Below are 18,729 nucleotides of genomic sequence, written 5' to 3'. Positions count from 1 at the left end.
TGGAGACCAAAATTTCAGCAATAAGAGTGGAAAGACTGCAGATCCACCTTGGTTTTGCGGGATGTTTCACAGTAGATAGCATGGGTCTTAGTGGAGGGATCGTCTTGTTTTGGTCTCAAGACTTTGACGTTGAGCTCAAGAATTATAGTTCCTGTCATATTGATGTTTTGGCGAGTGACAGGGTTCTATGGAGCCCCACGAGCCGAGGACAGGCATCATAGCTGGCGCTTTTTGAGGACCCTGTTTGGGATTCAACATGAGGCTTGGATGTGCATTGGTGATTTTAATGAAACTTTAGTTGGTTCAGAACACTTTTTTGTGTCACCACATCCGGAATGGCAGATGCGGGCATTTCGGGAAGTGACGGATGATTGCTCACTCACGGACCTCGGATGGTCGGGGGTGGAGTATACTTGGGATAACAGGCAATCGGGAAGAGCGAATGTGAAAGCGCTGCTTGATAGGGCCTTTGGAAATATGTCTTTCATTAATATGTTTGAACATATCAAGGTTCGTCATATTGTTGCAACAGAATCAGACCACAACTTTGTCTTTGCGGATGTCCGTGAGCATTCTGTTTCGTCAGTACCTAGAGGGCCGAAGCCCTTCAGGTATGAGGATGTTTGGCAGACGCACGTCAACTATGATAAATTGGTAATTGACAATTGGCAGCGAGGTGCGGGTGGCCAGGGTTTATAGGGCATTGCTCAAGCTATCAACTCGCTGCAGGGAAACTTGTCGGCGTGCGGGCGCGGGAGTTTGGGTCCCTGTCGCGAAAAGTTCGTAAACTACGTGAGAAACTAGCTCTATAAGGTCAAAAACCCAATGAGTATGGATGAGTTTTGTTTTTCGAGAATCGACTATGGGTCAGCTTTATAAGGTCAAAAATCCTCGAAGGCCCAACCAGCTTTGGAATATGAAGGCCCACCATTTCTATACAAAATACGAACCTTATTATACGTGAACCAAATTGTGGTTAGATGGTTAGGAGTGAAGTGGTACCACCAGCACACCAAGGATGAACCCAGGTTTGTCGCTTCAGTGTCTCATAAAGGTAGAAAATTCTTTCAGTGGGAGGCGACATTCCCGTCGATAACGAGGTGTCTCTAGTGACTTCAATAAGCTCAAGACCAGCTGGCTCAGTCTCTCGAAGGTTTTTATAAGGTAGGGTTGCGTGTGTGCGTTCATAAGGGTGAGTATATGTGTATTCAGAGCATCTGCATCTGTACTGTGTTTGTCAAAAAGAAAATTATTGTACTCAATGTAACTTGCAGGACGTATATATTGTACTCAATGTAACTTATACTCTAGAAGTTTATGTAAATAATACACTAGAAGTTGATATTATGGTATAAAGATCGTATGTTTTAAACTGTTTGTTTGATCGTATGTTTTAAAGATCTCTATCATGGTATTTTGAGAATATCAAATATATATAGTAACACACACGCAAACACATGCTAATAATTCAATGAGTATCTTTGTTACAATATACAAATTAAATTTGGCGCAGTGCATACATACTTTTGCAATAATATGCATTCTATTTTGTAAAAAATTATGACTAAAGTTCAGCAATATTATCATATGGTTAGCTATGTCAACAAATAAACTCATAATAATCGATAAGACTAGAACAAGATAAAAATAGTACAAGTATAAAAGTTTGTTATAAATAAAAATTACAATTATTTAATTCGGACATAATTAATTTATTTTATTGTTTACATTATTACCCAAACGAGACACCAAACTCCACAAATTGAAAAAAAGAAGTTGTCATCTTTTAGTCCAATGCCTACTCATCAGCCGCGAGGCGAGAGGCAAGCTAATCGAATATATGTGTCGGTTACCTACCCCGTCGGTCGGCTCAACTTCCAATGCACCACGATGATCGGCAAGAACAGAACACCGAGGATCACCGGATTCTCCTCGTGCAACCTGAGCAGCGCGGTCGTCGAGCTCCTGAAACCCGACGTGGTGGCGTCGGGCCTAAACGTACTTGCAGCATGGACAGGTGATCGTTTAGGTGAGAAATCGCACGACTTTAACATCATATCGGGCACCTCATTGGCATACCCGCACGTCGCAGACGTGCGGGACTCTGCTCAAGAAGAAACGCCCGACTGGATGACGGCCATGATACGATCGGCGATGATGACCACGACCAAGATTGCGGATAATACCGGGAAATCCATGGTCAATGACGGAGTCGACGATGGCAGTGCCGCGACACCACTCGTGGCAGGGGTAGCGATGGTCCTTCCGTATATCGCGATACGTCTGAGCATGGTGTACGACGCCGGCACGCAGCAATATGTCGAGTTTTATTTGTATCCTTAACTACACGACTAAGTGGATGTATCAGTTCGTTCCTGGACAGAAGACCAATTGCACGACGAGTCTACAAGGCAGCGGGAGTAACCTCAATTACCCTTCTCTGGTGGTGCTCTTCGGTAGCCGCACACGCATCTGCACGCTGACGTGAATGATGACCAAGGTGTCCGAGCAGCCAACCGAGACATCCAAGGTGTCTGTCACGGCGCTAGAGGGTGTCATGATAACCGTGACACCGGCGACGCTTATGTTCAAGCAGCAAAGGGAGAAGATGAGCTACAGAGTTGAGTGCTGCAGTGATGTGGTGAAGCCGGCTGGGCCTGGGACTTCTGTTCCATCTCATGGATGACCGTTGACCATAAGGCGACCAGGCCCATCTCCTTCACCTGGGGCAAGTGATCATGGAGAAAAGTGTATGTGTGTATTGTAGAGCATCTGCATTTATATCGTGTTTGTCAAAAAGAAAACTATTATACCCAATGTAACTTGCAACACATATATATATTTCTACGAAATGCAAGTAAGTCAATGACAACCACTCAACTTATATTTTAGAAATTTATGTAAATCATACATTAGAAGTTGAAATTATGGTATTTGTTTGATCATATGTTTTAAAGATCTCTATCATGGTATTTTGAGAATACCAAATATAAAGTAACACACACGCACACACACATGACAATGATTCAATGAGTATCTTTGTTACAATACACAAATTAAATTTGACGTAGTGCATATGCTACTTTTGCAGTAATATGCATTCCATTTAAAAAATATATGACTTAAGTTCAGCAATATTATCATATGATTAGCTATGTCGACAAATAAACTTATAATCAATAAAATTAAACAAGATAGAAATAATACAATTATAAAAGTTTGTTATAAATAAAAATTATATTTATTTCATTTGGACATAATTAATTTATTTTATTATTTATGTTATTACCCAAATGAGACATGCTTAGGGAGAGTAGCCTCCCCGGGTGCTAGCTGGCTGGCGAATTGACACCGAACTCCAGAAAATTTAAAAGAGAAGTTATCATCTTTTGGATCAACACCTACTCATCACTCGCACATCTACACGTATCTACTGCCCCATCAAATCAGTACACGCTGACCCCGGCAAGGCATCACAATAGTGGGAAGCAAGAAAAAACAGATACTTTTAAACTCAACCCTAGCGCATAGCGGGTAGCACATAGGAATCAACCGAAAAGCACAATGAAGAATGTCATGTTTTTCTCTTGCAGACCGTGGCTCAATTTCCAGACAGAAAGGTGGAGAAAATGGAGTGGGGTGGAGACAAGAGCAACGCAGGGGGTTTATGACGACAAGAGACGACCCTACACCGAGCGCGCCTCTCCCACTCCCACCCTTCTTTTTCTTTCACACTCATTTCACTTCAGATGATGTACGGTATCAAATATAGTATGCGAATTTGAAATCCAAATCATTTGTGAGAAGCGGCAGACTCATGCGTTCCATGCATGCATCTTAATTTGTGTACATCAATCGTGCGTCCACTGCTAGGAAACTACCTACGCGCAGTGTCAGAGTATCTCCAAATAGTGTACTAAACCGGTTTGCTATGCCCAAAACTTTCACCTAGCCGAAGATTTTGAGTCTGTTTGGTTGGATACTAGTGTGGCCAAGCCAAAGTGTGGCTAGCCACACAAGTATGGCAAGCCACACAAGTGTGGCTGTGAAATTGGACGCCAAACTTTGGCAAAAGTTGGCAAAAAAATTGTCTCTATGACAAATGGGCCATAGGGGCAATAAAGTGTGGCAAGCCAAAGTGTGGCAAAAACCAAACACATGCCAACTAAAGTGTGGCTACCAAATTTTGGCTTGGCAAACTGTAGCTGGGAACCAAACAGCCCCTTTATTTCATACACCCGCCATCTCCTCCCACCAAAAAAGAGATTAGGGTTCCTCTACCTCCCGCCTGTGCCGCCATCGTTCCGCCTCGTCTTCGGTAGCCTTAGGGCCATGGAGACGCGGTGGATCCCGGCCCTTGCGGCGGGAGGGCTCCGTTTTTAGTTTTTTCTTTGATTTTTGTTAGGGTTTCTGTCCTGTTCAGGAAGACGGGACGGCGGCGGCTCCCTGAAGATGGAATAAAATTCTCCCCGCCTAGCCGCCGTTTTGGTGGTGCGTCTAGTATCGTCGGTGGGTGTGTGGAGGTGTGTCTCAACTCTCAAGTGGATCTGTCTTTGGTGAATCTGGTCGGATCTAGTCATCGCTCGTCTACACTATTCTTCATTGGTGGCGGTTGTTGTTCTGCTGCGTTGGTCCTATGGGGCCTTAGCACGGTGACTTTTTGGCTGTCTAGTAGAACAAGTTTTGTGCGGCTCCGGCGAGGGAGGTGCGATGATGGCGGTGCACCTTTGGCTCGATTCAGTGCTTGTAGTCGTCGCTAGGTGTTTTATGGATCTGGATGTGATTTTTATTATTTATGGTGTTCTGTGTACTGCCATGATCGAAGATGAATAGATTTTTAAAAAAAATATTAAAAAAAAGCTGTGTGGGAGAGGCCAGTTGCTCGAGCCAAATTTCCCCCACCCCCCCGCCACACCCAGTCAAAAATATAAAAACCGCTAGATCGGAAATTTCCTCCAAGTCCTCCCGTGCCGCCGCCGGTGAAATCTATCTCCTTGGTCGATGATGGCACGAGCCCGATTCAATCTGACATGGCCGTGCGCCAGCAGCACCGACGGCTCCATTGCGACCACGGCGAGCTCGTCGTGTTTGAGGCGGCGATCGGGGCCTGCCGTCGTCCGGAGCAGCAGCACCGAGTAGGATGTCCAAGGGCGAAACCGGGAGGCTGGTGTTTGTGCTACACTCTCGTATGCAGATACCGCGGCCACGCCTTCAGAACCAGTTTCTCAAAACGGGGTTCAGTTAACTGAAGAAGGAGCTGCCAATCTAGAAAATGCATAACTTCTCTCTAACCGTGTATCAGTATGTATTACAGACACGCGCATTGCAAGTCTGCAGCCAGCAAAAGATGCCATGAATGAATGATGAACCAACAAAAGAATTTGAGAACCACTCAAAATGCTGCCCCTGCTAGCAAGTCCCAAGGCAGTTCTGGGCTGCACCGCGAAACAAACGCCCGTGTAACCTATTCTAGGCTGCATCATCCGCCCAGCGAATGCGAAAACAATCCAATCTTCTGCTTAGTTGGTCCAGTGCGCACTACTTTATTTCTCTCACTCTCTCTGGAATGAGGCGTAGCGAAACAATCACTCCACGCTAGCTATGTCCAGAGCACCCACCAAAGAGCATCTCTCCAGGTGAGCTCCTCACTTCTCCTGAGCCGGAGGTGGCGCCGATGTAGGCATCGGCGTCGGCACTGGTGTAGGCTTTGGCTTTGGTGTCGGCGTTGTACGGGGCTTGCATGTCCTGCAGTCAGCTGGTGGTGGTGGAGCTGCCGTGTTGTCTGCGACCGTCACCCTCATTGTTTGGTGCTTCCCATCTTCGGTGCGAACGTCAAGGATGGCGTCCATTATGAGTATCTCCCAGTCGCTGGGCTGTAGAAACCGAAACCATGATTCCTCTGCGAGGAAACAGATGATGCGAGATAAATATGAATCAGGTTGTCCTGGTAAATCAAAATACACGACGAATAAACATATAATAGAAATATATTTGAGACAACACAGCACAGCGGACAAGCTGGACAGGCACTTGAATGCCAAGTTGGCCCTAGTCAAGTCGTCATCGACCTCTACCTCCACTGCACCATGTCATGCGCTGTGGAATAAAATTTATTTCTTGTAAATGTCAAATTAACTTCGTTAACAGAACTTAATTCAATGTTCAAAGATCAAATCATATGCTCCTATTTTGTACCTAAAAACAAATGGTGTGCCATTCATCTTTCCAACATAGATCTACCCACTGTGTACTGGAATTCACAAACAAGAAAACTAGACATACTTACTACTACTAATTATAATGAAACAAAAAGGTTAGCCTGTCATTCTTACAGCGACAACTGAAGGTCAACTAAAGCCATTAATAGTTCAGGCAGTTTAATAACAGTGAAAAAGCAAGCAACAGACTAAGGCCCTGTTTGATTGCAAAGTATTTTTTAAGTATTTTAAAAATACTACAGTTTTTTTAGATACCGCGGTTTTATTTAGAGTCAATTACATCGGTGGTGCTAGAACTTGACGTAAATGGTCACTTTAGTGCTAGAACTTGCGGCGTACATTGAAGTGGTGCAAAAACTTGGCTCGGGCGTGCAAATACGGTGCTAATCGCTATACACCGATGATGTTGGCGGGGCATGACAGCACGGCGCAGGGCCTGCTCTCAGTGATTACATGGTGAAGATGGGCCTGTGGCGTGCTTTTTTTTTGCAAGAAACCCATGTATATTTTTTTCTCAAAAAAAGGCCCTTGTCAGGTTTAGACCTCGGTCAACCGCGCGCGCATGGCTAGCCACCAGCTCAGAGTTGAGTTGATTACACACAAGCATATGTGAGGTTTATATCTTCGCACTAAATAAGGAGAGCATGCCACTCCAAGTAATGGAATCTCATGTCTACGTAGAATTGTTGTAGTTTTTTTTGCCTATAAGGCTACAATTTATGTTAGTTTCTTTCATTTTCAATTTTTAAATGTAAATTAGAATATAAATAATATACACAAAATACAATAAATTATACTAAAAATGGCCACCTATTAATTTAGAAAATCCATCAAATTAAATTATGAATTATTTGTACAATTTTAATAAGTGTGTGCATTTAAACTATTTTTAGAAGATACATTCAAAAAATCAATCATATAAGTTCAAAAATATAAAGGTTTTAATAAATATTAATGTTGTATATAAAAGTGATCATGCTTTAACTTTTTATGGTGTTTTAAAACTATTCATGCATTTTAATAAAGCTTGTGTGTTTTATAAAAAAAAATTTGAAACAAATGTAAATATATGTATGGAAAAAATATGAGCCCGGTGTGCCAGCAGACTATGGATTCTCAATATTTACAACTATAGCTATAATTATAATTTACATATTCTTTAGAAATTCAGAAAAGAGAAGAAAAGAAATAACATGTTTAAAATCCGCCGCCCGAACTGTAGTCCGTTTTAGTCCAGCGGGCGATCTGTCGTGGACATAGATGCTAAAAATCTCTCAGATCACTGGTTTGAAACCCCTTGGCCGTGTCTCTTTTTTTTCAAATAAAGATCTAGAGTTCATGTCATTTAGCCAAAAGATATAAATGGTATCCTAATAGGACATGAATTGTTATGTGGGTTTGTTAGCTAGCTACACACGTGGGTTATTCCGATGTCACCAGTTAGAATTCTGGGTGACCTTTTTTTTTCAGTTCTGATAAAAAAAATTGATGTTCGCTCACAGATGGAACCGACCCAATGCCACACATGCAGTTAGTTTACACCTACAGAGGCTTTTCCGCAAAAAAAATGAAAAATAAAAATCAAAGGGATTTTCGCAAAACATGCCACACGCCCTGACTCTCCACCATGGGGTCACTGACAGTGGACCTAAGGCCATGCTGACATTACTCGTCAGCGTCACCGGGGTATAGAAACACGATTAGCACCGTATTTGCACATCCGAGCCAAGTTTTCACACCAGTTCAATGTATGCCGCAAGTTCTAACACTAAAGTGATCTTTTACGCCAACTTGTAGCACCACCTATGTAATTGACTCTTTTATTTACTGCGACCTATTTGGTTAAAGCGAAAGAAACGAGTCGGTCGCTAGATATTCTCAACAAACTCATCTGGCTATCAAGCCGCCGCTCGATCCCCTGTCCTGCATGTTCCCTAATGCGAATGAGATAGCTAGGCTGGATACGTTGATCATAAAAAGGATCCGAAGCAATCCATAGCTATCCTTTAGAGATCAGCCAAGGTCCGGAGAGGCGATCTCATCTCTTTTAACGAGTACTACTACTAATCACCGCTAAAAGCAATTGCTAGCTACTAGCTACGAACGGATGCACGACCAACAGCTAGCTAGTAAATTTTGCAGCATTACGTGGTGTAACCAAACAGTTCCTCTACATTGTGAATACTTCAAAAAACGTTGTTATATTAAAACCATGGTATTTTGTACATGCATGCTAAATTACTGTAGTTTATGATACTTTGGTTTTTTTAGTACTTTGTGCATGAATGTGTCCAGTAATAGGCCAATTATAGTACAACCCCTTGTATAAATATGCATCTAAGAGTAAACCTGCTACATTCCACTACAATCTAGCCCATCTAAACAAAGCCACAAACAAAGCTACCTGGTACTTTGGGCACAAGTCCAGCATACTGCACCTTTGGTCTATATAAAAAAGTCAGCCCAAAACATTTTCCATAGTGAATCTGTTTTTTAAGAATTCTTTTGTAGCACTGTTAAGAGTGTCCACAAAAGAGATCCATGAGGTTGAGCCACCTGTGTAAATACTTGTTCACAATTGGTTTGCCAGAACCCAAACCAGATAGTCAATCCAACCCAACCCCATCCACTCTACTACTAACCAGATAGTCAAGCCACGTAAATATCAACATAACAGGATTGAAAAGATAGGATAATCATATGCAAAAAACCAGCACCTGTCCCTCTCCACTAAGAAAAAGGAAAAAGAGACAGATCAACTCTTCACCCAATCTCGACGCGGCTCCATCGCTGATCAGCTGCTATCTTTGGACAACTCTTGTGGCACCTATTTTGCTAGAAATTGAAGGGCATGCCAGTAGTTTTAATTTCCATTTTATTCAACATGTAAACATGTCAACAAGTTAACTGGCTCACTTTTGTGTTAAGCGTGCTTGCACATTAGGTCTGACGGAAAGCTGGCTACATGAGACTCCTGGCTTCCTAGTATGCAGCATGTTGGCTGACTGCTCAGTGAATGCTTTCATTTAACTAAAGCTCGATATTCTGTGCAAAAAGGAGGGCTGCTACGAAGACGTGCTGATGTACAATACGTACACAGATTATGTGTTTTTTTTTGTTTGACGAGGGCATGGGCCTAGCAGGACTAGGAGCCCGGACCATGTACTTTTTTTTACTATGAAACCGTATTACAAAACAGACCACCAACAAAGCAGCAATAGCTAAATTATCAGGGCAGATCGTATTTCTCGCGCAGGTCGGCGGATAGCCACCAAACGCATATCCCCTCGCTGCGTCCTTTCTTTTCTGCTCCAGCCCACTTATTGCCTTTGCGTCGCACAGAGAAGGTAGAACTGCAGCAGATATTCTTTTAGAGACTCCCGTTCCAGTTTTCAGAAAGTTCTAGAACCTTCCCAAAATGGTTTTTTTTTGCCCTTTGTGTTTTTGCTTCTCGGTTTCTTCATTTTCTTTTCTTCTATTATTTTCCTTTCTTTATTTTCCTTCTTTAAAATACATGAATAGTTTTCAAATGCATGAACAATTTTTTAAACATGGAAAATCTTTTTAAATTCCTGGACTTTTTTTCAAATCAGGAAACATTCTTTCAAACTAGTTACAATATTGAAATCCTGCACATTTCTCCAAATCGTGAACATGTTTCCAAATTCAATAACAATTTTTAAAATTGGGGAACTTTTTACAAATTCAAGATCATTTCTTCAAATATGGGAACAGTTTTTGCAATTTTGAACACTTTTTAAATTCATGAACATTTTTGAAATACAAGAACAATTTCCAAAATTGTTAAATCCTCAAATTTGTTAACAATTTTGGAAAATTCGAACAAGTTTTACCATTCAGGAATATTTTTTGAAATCTAGGAAATTTTTTACAAATTCATGAACAAATTTTAAAATCCGGAACATTTTCAAAACCGTGAACATTTACTCTTACTTCAGAACATTTTTTCTAGTGCATGCAAATTTTTTGAAATACATGAATATTTTCTCATAGAGATAAAGGTGTCCCGATGTCTCGATGAGAAGTAGCTATCATTTTCGGTGGAAGAGTTTGATGATCCAACTACGAGCATGCAAAGACGTGTCGCCTTAGCAATTGCTAAACCAACTCCGAGAGGTTATTGACCACGCCGGAGCATGATCAACCTTACCACGAGGGTCCATTTCCTGCACGCAAACGAAGAACAAGCAAGAAATTAAGATTCCAATCTAAATATTGCGAATTTAAGAGGAAAGTTTTATTAATCAAAGTGGGGTTCCACGATGTCTTGGTCTGGTCGTTGAACACAAAAAAGAACGCGAGTTGTAGCTATACCGAACTTTAATCTAAACAAAACCCAAATCTAAAACGATGCCCTAAGGGTTGTATTCTTAGGGAGACAGAGGAGAATTTCGTCCACCTTTGGCAAGGTGGGACTAAATTTTGTTCAAAGTTGCTTTCCCTATTAATATGGACTCTGAAAATAGCCTATTAAGTGCATTTCAAAATTACATGGGCGTGGCCCAAAGATAAGGTGGCGCGGCACCTAAAATAAACCATGGACGAATTTTATGAAAGGCCATGTTGCATATTTCATCCATGTCTTTGTATGTCATCATGGTGGCTTCACGGTGCTGAAAACTATGTTCTTGTTGTCTTCGCATGCGCCTTTATCTCCGCACTTGATCATACTCCAATATTCATCCTTCTTATCCATGCTAGGCCCTTCATTCGTAAGAAAAAAAATATGTCCAGTTTAGACAACATCATATTCCCATGAACATTAGAATCATTACCAAAAAAGGAAAGTAATTGGTCCAATATGTGTAGCAGTAGGGGTTGTCCTTATCATTTTCTATATTCACTAACATTTTTTGAAACTCGGAGTAGTTTTTTTTTCAAATCCATAATTTTTTTTCAAATTCATGCACATTTTACAAAATAGTGAAACAAATTTATATCAATCCCAAACTTTTTTAAAAAGAAAAAAACAAAACAAAAAGGAAACATACAAAAAAGAAGAAAAAACAGGGGAGCCTCGCCCCACATATGGGACGACCCAAAGCTAGGGGGGCGAGGGGGCTTTGGGTCTCCTTTCTGTTCCCCGTTTAGGTCAGGGAATAGGAGGTCACAACCCAACGAGTATGGATGAGTTTTGTTTTTCGAGAATCAACTATGGGTCAGCTTTATAAGGTCAAAAATCCTCGAAGGCCCAACCAGCTTTGGAATATGAAGGCACACCATTTCTATACAAAATATGAACCTTATTATAATTAAGTGAACCAAATTCTGGTTAGATGGTTAGGAGTGAAGTGGTACCACCAGCACACCAAGGTTGAAACCCAGCTTTGTCACTTTGGTGTCTCATAAAGGCAGAATATTCTTTCAGTGGGAGGCGACGTTCCCGTCGATAGCAAGGTGTCTCTAGTGACTTCAATAAGCTCAAGACCAGCTGGCTCAGTCTCTCAAAGGTTCTTATAAGGTAGGGTTGTGTGTGTGCGTTCATAAGGGTGAGTATATGTGTATTCCAGAGCATCTGCATCTGTACTGTGTTTGTCAAAAAGAAAATTATTGTACTCAATGTAACTTGCATGACATACATATTTTTTCCACAAAAGGCAAGTAAGAGTCAATGAAAACCAATCAACTTATACTCTAGAAGTTTATGTCAATAATACCCTAGAAGTTGATATTATGGTTTAAAGATCGTATGTTTTAAACTGTTTGTTTGATCATATGTTTTAAAGGTCTCTATCATGGTATTTTGAGAATATAAAATATATAGTAACACACACGCACACACATGCTAGAGTATCTTTGTTACAATATACAAATTAAATTTGGCATAGTGCATACATACTTTTGCAATAATATGCATTCTATTTTCATAAAAAATATGACTAAAGTTCAACAATAATATCATATGGTTAGTTATGTCAACAAATAAACTCATAATCGATAAGACTAAAACAAGATAAAAATAGTACAAGTATAGAAGTTTGTTATAAATAAAAATTAGATTTATTTCATTTGGACATAATTAATTTATTTTATTATTTGCGTTATTACCCAAACGAGATACCAAACTCCATAAAGTGAAAAAGAGAAGTTGTCATCTTTTGAACCAACGCCTACTCATCGGCCGCGTGGCGAGGGGCAAGCTGATCAAATACATGTCGTCGACTACCTACCCCGTCAGTTGGCTCAGCTTCCAATGCACCACGGTGATCGGCAAGAACATAGCACCGAGGATCACCGGAGTCTCCTTGTGTGACCTGAGCAACGCGGTTGTCGAGCTCCTGAAACCCGATGTGGTGGCACCGGGCCTAAATGTACTTGCAGCATGGACAGGTGATCGTTTAGGTGAGAAATCGCACGACTTCGACATCATATCAGGAAATGGCATGCCCACACGTCGCAGACGTCGCGACTCAGCTCAAGAATAAACACCCCGACTGTATGCCGGCCATGATACGATCGGCGATGATGACCACGGCCAAGATCGTGGATAACACCGGGAAATCCATCGTTGATGACAGAGTCGACGATGGCAGCACCACGACACCACTCGTGGCAGGGGTAGGGATGGTACTTCCACAGATCACGATGCGTCCGGGCATGGTGTACGACCCCGCGGTAATTCCAGCTGCAATAACGTATATTTAAGTTGTTGCAGTTAAAAAGCTCGTAGTTGGACTTTGGGCCGGGTCGGCCGGTCCGCCTCACGGCGAGTACCGATCTACTCAACTCTTCGGCCGGCATCGCGCTCTTAGCCTTAATTGGTCGGGTCGTGTTTCCGGCATCGTTACTTTGAAGAAATATCATAGGATTCCGGTTCTATTGTGTTGGCCTTCAGGATCGGAGTAATGATTAATAGGGATAGTCAGGGGCATTCGTATTTCATAGTCAGAGGTGAAATTCTTGAATTTATGAAAGACGAACAACTACAAAGCATTTGCCAAGGATGTTTTCATTAATCAAGAACGAAAGTTGGGGGCTCGAAGACGATCAGATACCGTCCTAGTCTCAACCATAAACGATGCCGACCAGGGATCGGCGGATGTTGCTTATAGGACTCCGCCGGCACCTTATGAGAAATCAAAGTCTTTGGGTTCCGGGGGAAGTATGGTCGCAAGGCTAAAATTTAAAATATGTCGAGTTTCTTTGTACCCTTAACTACACGACTAAGCGGATGCTTCAGTTCGTTCCTGGACGGACGACCAATTGCACGACGAGTCTGCAAGGCGGCGTGAGTAACCTCAATTACCCTACTCTGATGGTGCTCTTGGGCGGCCGCACACGCATCCGCACGCTTACGCGAACGATGACCAAGGTGTCCGAGCAGCCATCCGCGACATACAAGGTGTCTGTCAGGGCGCTAGAGAGTGTAAGATAACCGTAACGCCGGCGACGTTTGTGTTCAAGCATCTGCATTGCAGAGCATCTGCATTTATACCGTGTTTGTTAATAAGAAAACTATTATACGCAATGTTCAAAAAATCGTTAACTGGTATTACTCGGTCGGTTTAGGAGTAGCGACTGATCGGTGAATCGGTCTATTAATTGGATTAATCAGACCATTAATCGTTAGATTGAATAAGAACTTGCCAACATATATCTAGATCTTTTATGTATTATACCATGCTCTCATGCTCCTAGTTATGTATTATACCAAAACATGTTGCCATACACATATCGACGATGGCACGAGCCCGATTCAATCTGACATGGCTGTGCGCCAGCAGCACCGACGGCTCCATTGTGACCACGGCGAGCTCGTCGTGTTTGAGGCGGCGATCAGGGCCGGCCGTCTATGGTCCTGTATGCAGATACCGCGGCCGCGCCTTCAGAACCAGTTTCTGAAGATGGGGGTTCAGTTAACTGAAGAAGGAGCTGCCAAGTCCAGTCCGGTGCGACGACCAGACTGGACGCGCTGAGCTCTTAAGCCAAGGAACGGGCACATCTATAGGATCTCTTCATCACCATGCCAAGCTCATGAGAGCGGCTGGAGGCCGGAGAAGAACCACCATGTAATGTAAATCAAAGTGACGAATAAAACCTGCCCGAACTCTGCCCTTCAAACCATTGATGGAATGTCCAACTCTGCTGGAGGCCACAAAAGAGGACTGGAAAACGGCGATCATCGCGTTTGCAAACATCGAAACCGCGCACATCACCTCAAACAAAGGCGGCATCGCAGGGCCACCGAATCCTCAAATACAGCAAGAGAGGCCGGGGAGAAGAGAAACAGCAAGAAGGGCAACTTGGACGAGAGAGAACGGTAGAAATGAACAGGAGATCCAATCCAATGCAACGAGCGTATCAGAGTAATCTGGAACTACCATCACACAAACGGTAACCAGGCATGCAGCGGTATCAGAGTGATCCGCAACCGTGCAGCGGTATGTGTATTACAGACAGCCGCATTGCAAGGCCGCAGCCAGCAAAATATACCATGAATGAATGATGATGAACCAACAAAAGAATTTGAGATCCACTCAAAATGCTGCCCTTGCTAGCAAGTCCCAAGGCAGTTCTAGTCTTGTGAGATAGATAGTATTTCGTAGTATGGCTCCGCCGCGAAACAAACACCCGTGTAACCTATTCTAGGCTGTATCATCCGCCCAACGTACGAGAAAACAATCCGATCTTCTGCTTAGTTGGTCCAGTGCGCACTACTTTATTTCTCTCCCAGGAATGAGGCGTGGCGAAACAATCACTCCACGCTAGCTATGTCCAGAGCACCCACCAAAGAGCATCTCTCCAGGTGAGCTCCTCACTTCTCCTGAGCCGGAGGTGGCGCCGATGTAGGCATCGGCGTCGGCACTGGTGTAGGCTTTGGCTTTGGTGTCGGCGTTGTACGGGGCTTGCATGTCCTGCAGTCAGCTGGTGGTGGTGGAGCTGCCGTGTTGTCTGCGACCGTCACCCTCATTGTTTGGTGCTTCCCATCTTCGGTGCGAACGTCAAGGATGGCGTCCATTATGAGTATCTCCCAGTCGCTGGGCTGTAGAAACCGAAACCATGATTCCTCTGCGAGGAAACAGATGATGCGAGATAAATATGAATCAGGTTGTCCTGGTAAATCAAAATACACGACGAATAAACATATAATAGAAATATATTTGAGACAACACAGCACAGCGGACAAGCTGGACAGGCACTTGAATGCCAAGTTGGCCCTAGTCAAGTCGTCATCGACCTCTACCTCCACTGCACCATGTCATGCGCTGTGGAATAAAATTTATTTCTTGTAAATGTCAAATTAACTTCGTTAACAGAACTTAATTCAATGTTCAAAGATCAAATCATATGCTCCTATTTTGTACCTAAAAACAAATGGTGTGCCATTCATCTTTCCAACATAGATCTACCCACTGTGTACTGGAATTCACAAACAAGAAAACTAGACATACTTACTACTACTAATTATAATGAAACAAAAAGGTTAGCCTGTCATTCTTACAGCGACAACTGAAGGTCAACTAAAGCCATTAATAGTTCAGGCAGTTTAATAACAGTGAAAAAGCAAGCAACAGACTAAACTAAATATGCATGAATGTGTCCTGTAATAGGCCAATTATAGTAAAACCCCTTATATAAATATGCTTCTACGAGCTAACCTGCTACATTCCACTACAATCTAGCCCATCTAAACAAAGCCACAAACAAAGCTACCTGGTACTTTGGGCACAAGTCTAGCCCACTGCACCTTTGGTCTATATAACAAAATCAGCCAAAAACTTTTTTCATACTAAATCTGTTTTTAAGAATTCTTTTGTAGCACTGTTAAGAGTGTCCACAAAAAAGATCCATGAGGTTGAACCAACTGTGTAAATACTTGTTCACAATTGGCTTGCCAGAACCCAAAACAGATAGTCAATCCAGTCCAAACCCATCCAATCTACTACTAACATAGTTGGTATTCCTTTACACTAACAAGCAAAATAATTGACCTCGCAGGGGGGATAATTGATGAAACATTATGGTGTTAACTTAATATACCATTTCAGAAATGTTATACAGCATGAAGAACCATAACGCATGTAAAACAATAGTGACAAAATAATTGAATTACATGCATAATAACTGAATTACTCGTGTGTTCTGTTTCGCCATAACAGGGCCCAATGGCCAGAAAGATCATAGCAGGCAAATTTAACAACACATGCCAAAAGACATCTCGACCTATTCCCATCGAATGCTATAGCTTGAAATTATAATGCTACCTGGACACTAATGGCTCAAGTCATATCACCAACTGATCTGACACTAATATAGATATTGCTATTTTAGCTCTACATTTAAAATTTTACCAAAAATGTTCAAGGCAGTTAAGAATAAACAGTTAGTACTACCTACAGGTAGGGATGCAGGGCGGCACCCGATCTGCCCTGTTCCGTAGTTAAAACAGATCAGCTTAGGTGTGCATTTGTTTAGCGGTGTGGTTGAGTTTGAACTAATTCCTACTTTTGAGTTGAAGCAACCGACACTGAAAAATAAATCCCCCATCTGTTGTGCTAGAACAACCGATAATACTAAAGCAAAGATGAGGGTTGAATACATTTTTAAGGCAAGGACCCCCCTCCCACTTCATGAGATATACATGTTTACATTGTTGGTAACAAACCCAGCACGAGGGTCACGTACCATAGACTGGATAGGACAAGAACACATTATGTCTGACCATTGTTGTTGCCTACCTAGCGAGGTGATCTAAAGGGAAAATGGGTCTTAAACAGAACTACTTATATGGCAACTAAACTACTATACTCTATAGTAACTCATCCACAATAGTCACATACCAACAGCATTCAAAGTTATCCAGCAAGACTAGGCACGTTCATGGCGTCATACCATAAAACAGATATCCCACATCAATCATGTGGTTTCACTTGAGAGGTCCACAGGTAGGTAATGCTACATTTCCACGTTTCTTGCGCAAACCATATATCAGAGATATACCCAAGGGACGAGTTGGTGAAACCACGACATAGGTAGAGCATATCGACTTCATAATGCCAACAATATGCCTTGCCTTGCTGTAGCTTGTGAGTGCCACCCATATTCAGTATTTTGATCACTACTTCAGTTAAGTTGTCATACAAGTTTCCATTCCTGTTTTAGTCTCATATTTGATTTAGCAGTACTACCATCTTTATCACAATAATATAGCTGCTCATTAAGAAGACCACTAGAGAGACTAGGTATGGAAATTTGGGAACAGATAATATAATTTAAGCTATTTCATTCTACAGCCTACATCTGTCCTAAACTGTTATGTACTTATGTATGTATAAGCATGATGTGCAGTTGTTGACTTTGCCCAATAGTTGATCTTTATGGCCATTGGCCGTTGTTGCATTTTGCTCCAGTATGATGATAGTTTACTGTAACTGTACTGTTCTTGTCACTATCAAATGCATAGCCGAAAGTCCAATCACGCTTCATTCATTTATGAAATCAGAAATAATTTGTTAGTGTTGAAACAATCAGGGGCAACAAGGGTAGAAGTTGAGTTTCATTCTTTCTTTTACATTTTAAAAGGATTGTGAGAATACTGATGTTGCATAGTGAGCACCAGGCTCAACCTCAAACCCTATGCTTAGCTTGGTCAACTTTACTTTGAACCATGTAACTTTTGTGAGCAAATATCAGAATCTAGGTATGTCATTCTGCAGTCTACCGTTGCAACAATTGCTATAGCTATGATAACTGCTGGCAAAGATTTATCTGAATCAGGCTTCATTCATTTATGAAATGAGACACAAAATTTTGATGTCAAGTTGTCAACCGGCACACACCTGCCAAGCGAACAGCCTTGAACTTGAGAAGCCCGTCGCCTTGGGGCCCCGACACAGGGAAAGTGCAGGAGACGGAGCGCCTCGCGCGGTTCACGGCGATGGACGCGCTGTACCAGGGACCCCGCGTGATGGGCTCGCCGATCGCGCTCGCTACCTGCTGGTTCTTGGTAGCCTTCTCCATTGCCTGGCTGCAAGAACAACAGGAGCAGCAAAAGCAGTTAGCCCTGGCCCCTCATCTCCAGTTATCCATCCCCTGTTCTTTGTAAATAACAAAAGAAGGCAAATTTGAGTACAAATCAACATCAGCAGCAAGAGCACGCATACTACATTGAAATCAAAACTACAAACAGGATACGAATACGTGGAAACGAATGCTAACAGGTAAACGAATCGGCGCAAAGTTGTGATCTTGGGCGCATCTGGGTTCCACGTCCGGTCAACACAGCCAGAAATTACAGGGAGACGAGCGACGGTGGGGGAGTGGGCGGGGGTGTTGGACCTGGAGCAGGAGAGGAAGACGGAGAGGTCGCTGAAGGCGCTGGCGGCGACGGCGCCGGTGAGCCCCAGCAGCGAGAGCGCGGCCGCGCGACGGGCCCACGCTGCGGCCCCCTCGTCCGACGGCGGGGGCGGAGGAGGTGGAGGCACAGGGGCCTTGGGCTGCGGCTGGGCGGAGAGGCGCCGGAGGAGGAGCGGAGCGGGGGTGGAGGCGG

The 18,729-nt window shown here is 42.8% G+C and overlaps 1 protein-coding gene across 1 annotated transcript; it reads right to left on the bottom strand.

The window, feature by feature from the left end:
• Window positions 1–14,667: 14,667 nt before the first annotated feature.
• On the bottom strand, window positions 14,668–18,724 carry LOC125528454 (cAMP-specific 3',5'-cyclic phosphodiesterase 4D-like; the record flags this gene model as incomplete). Its single annotated transcript, XM_048692931.1, has 3 exons — window positions 14,668–15,248; window positions 18,020–18,207; window positions 18,519–18,724. Coding segments are annotated over 3 exons (648 nt in total), but the record flags the coding sequence as incomplete, so codon positions are not given.
• Between the last annotated feature and the right edge of the window lie 5 nt (window positions 18,725–18,729).

This window comes from Triticum urartu, unplaced genomic scaffold, assembly GCF_003073215.2.
Source record: "Triticum urartu cultivar G1812 unplaced genomic scaffold, Tu2.1 TuUngrouped_contig_4885, whole genome shotgun sequence".
NCBI classification, from domain to species: Eukaryota; Viridiplantae; Streptophyta; class Magnoliopsida; order Poales; family Poaceae; genus Triticum; species Triticum urartu.
The sequence above is the reverse complement of the archived record's forward strand: the minus strand, read 5'-3'. Positions and strand labels throughout refer to the sequence as shown.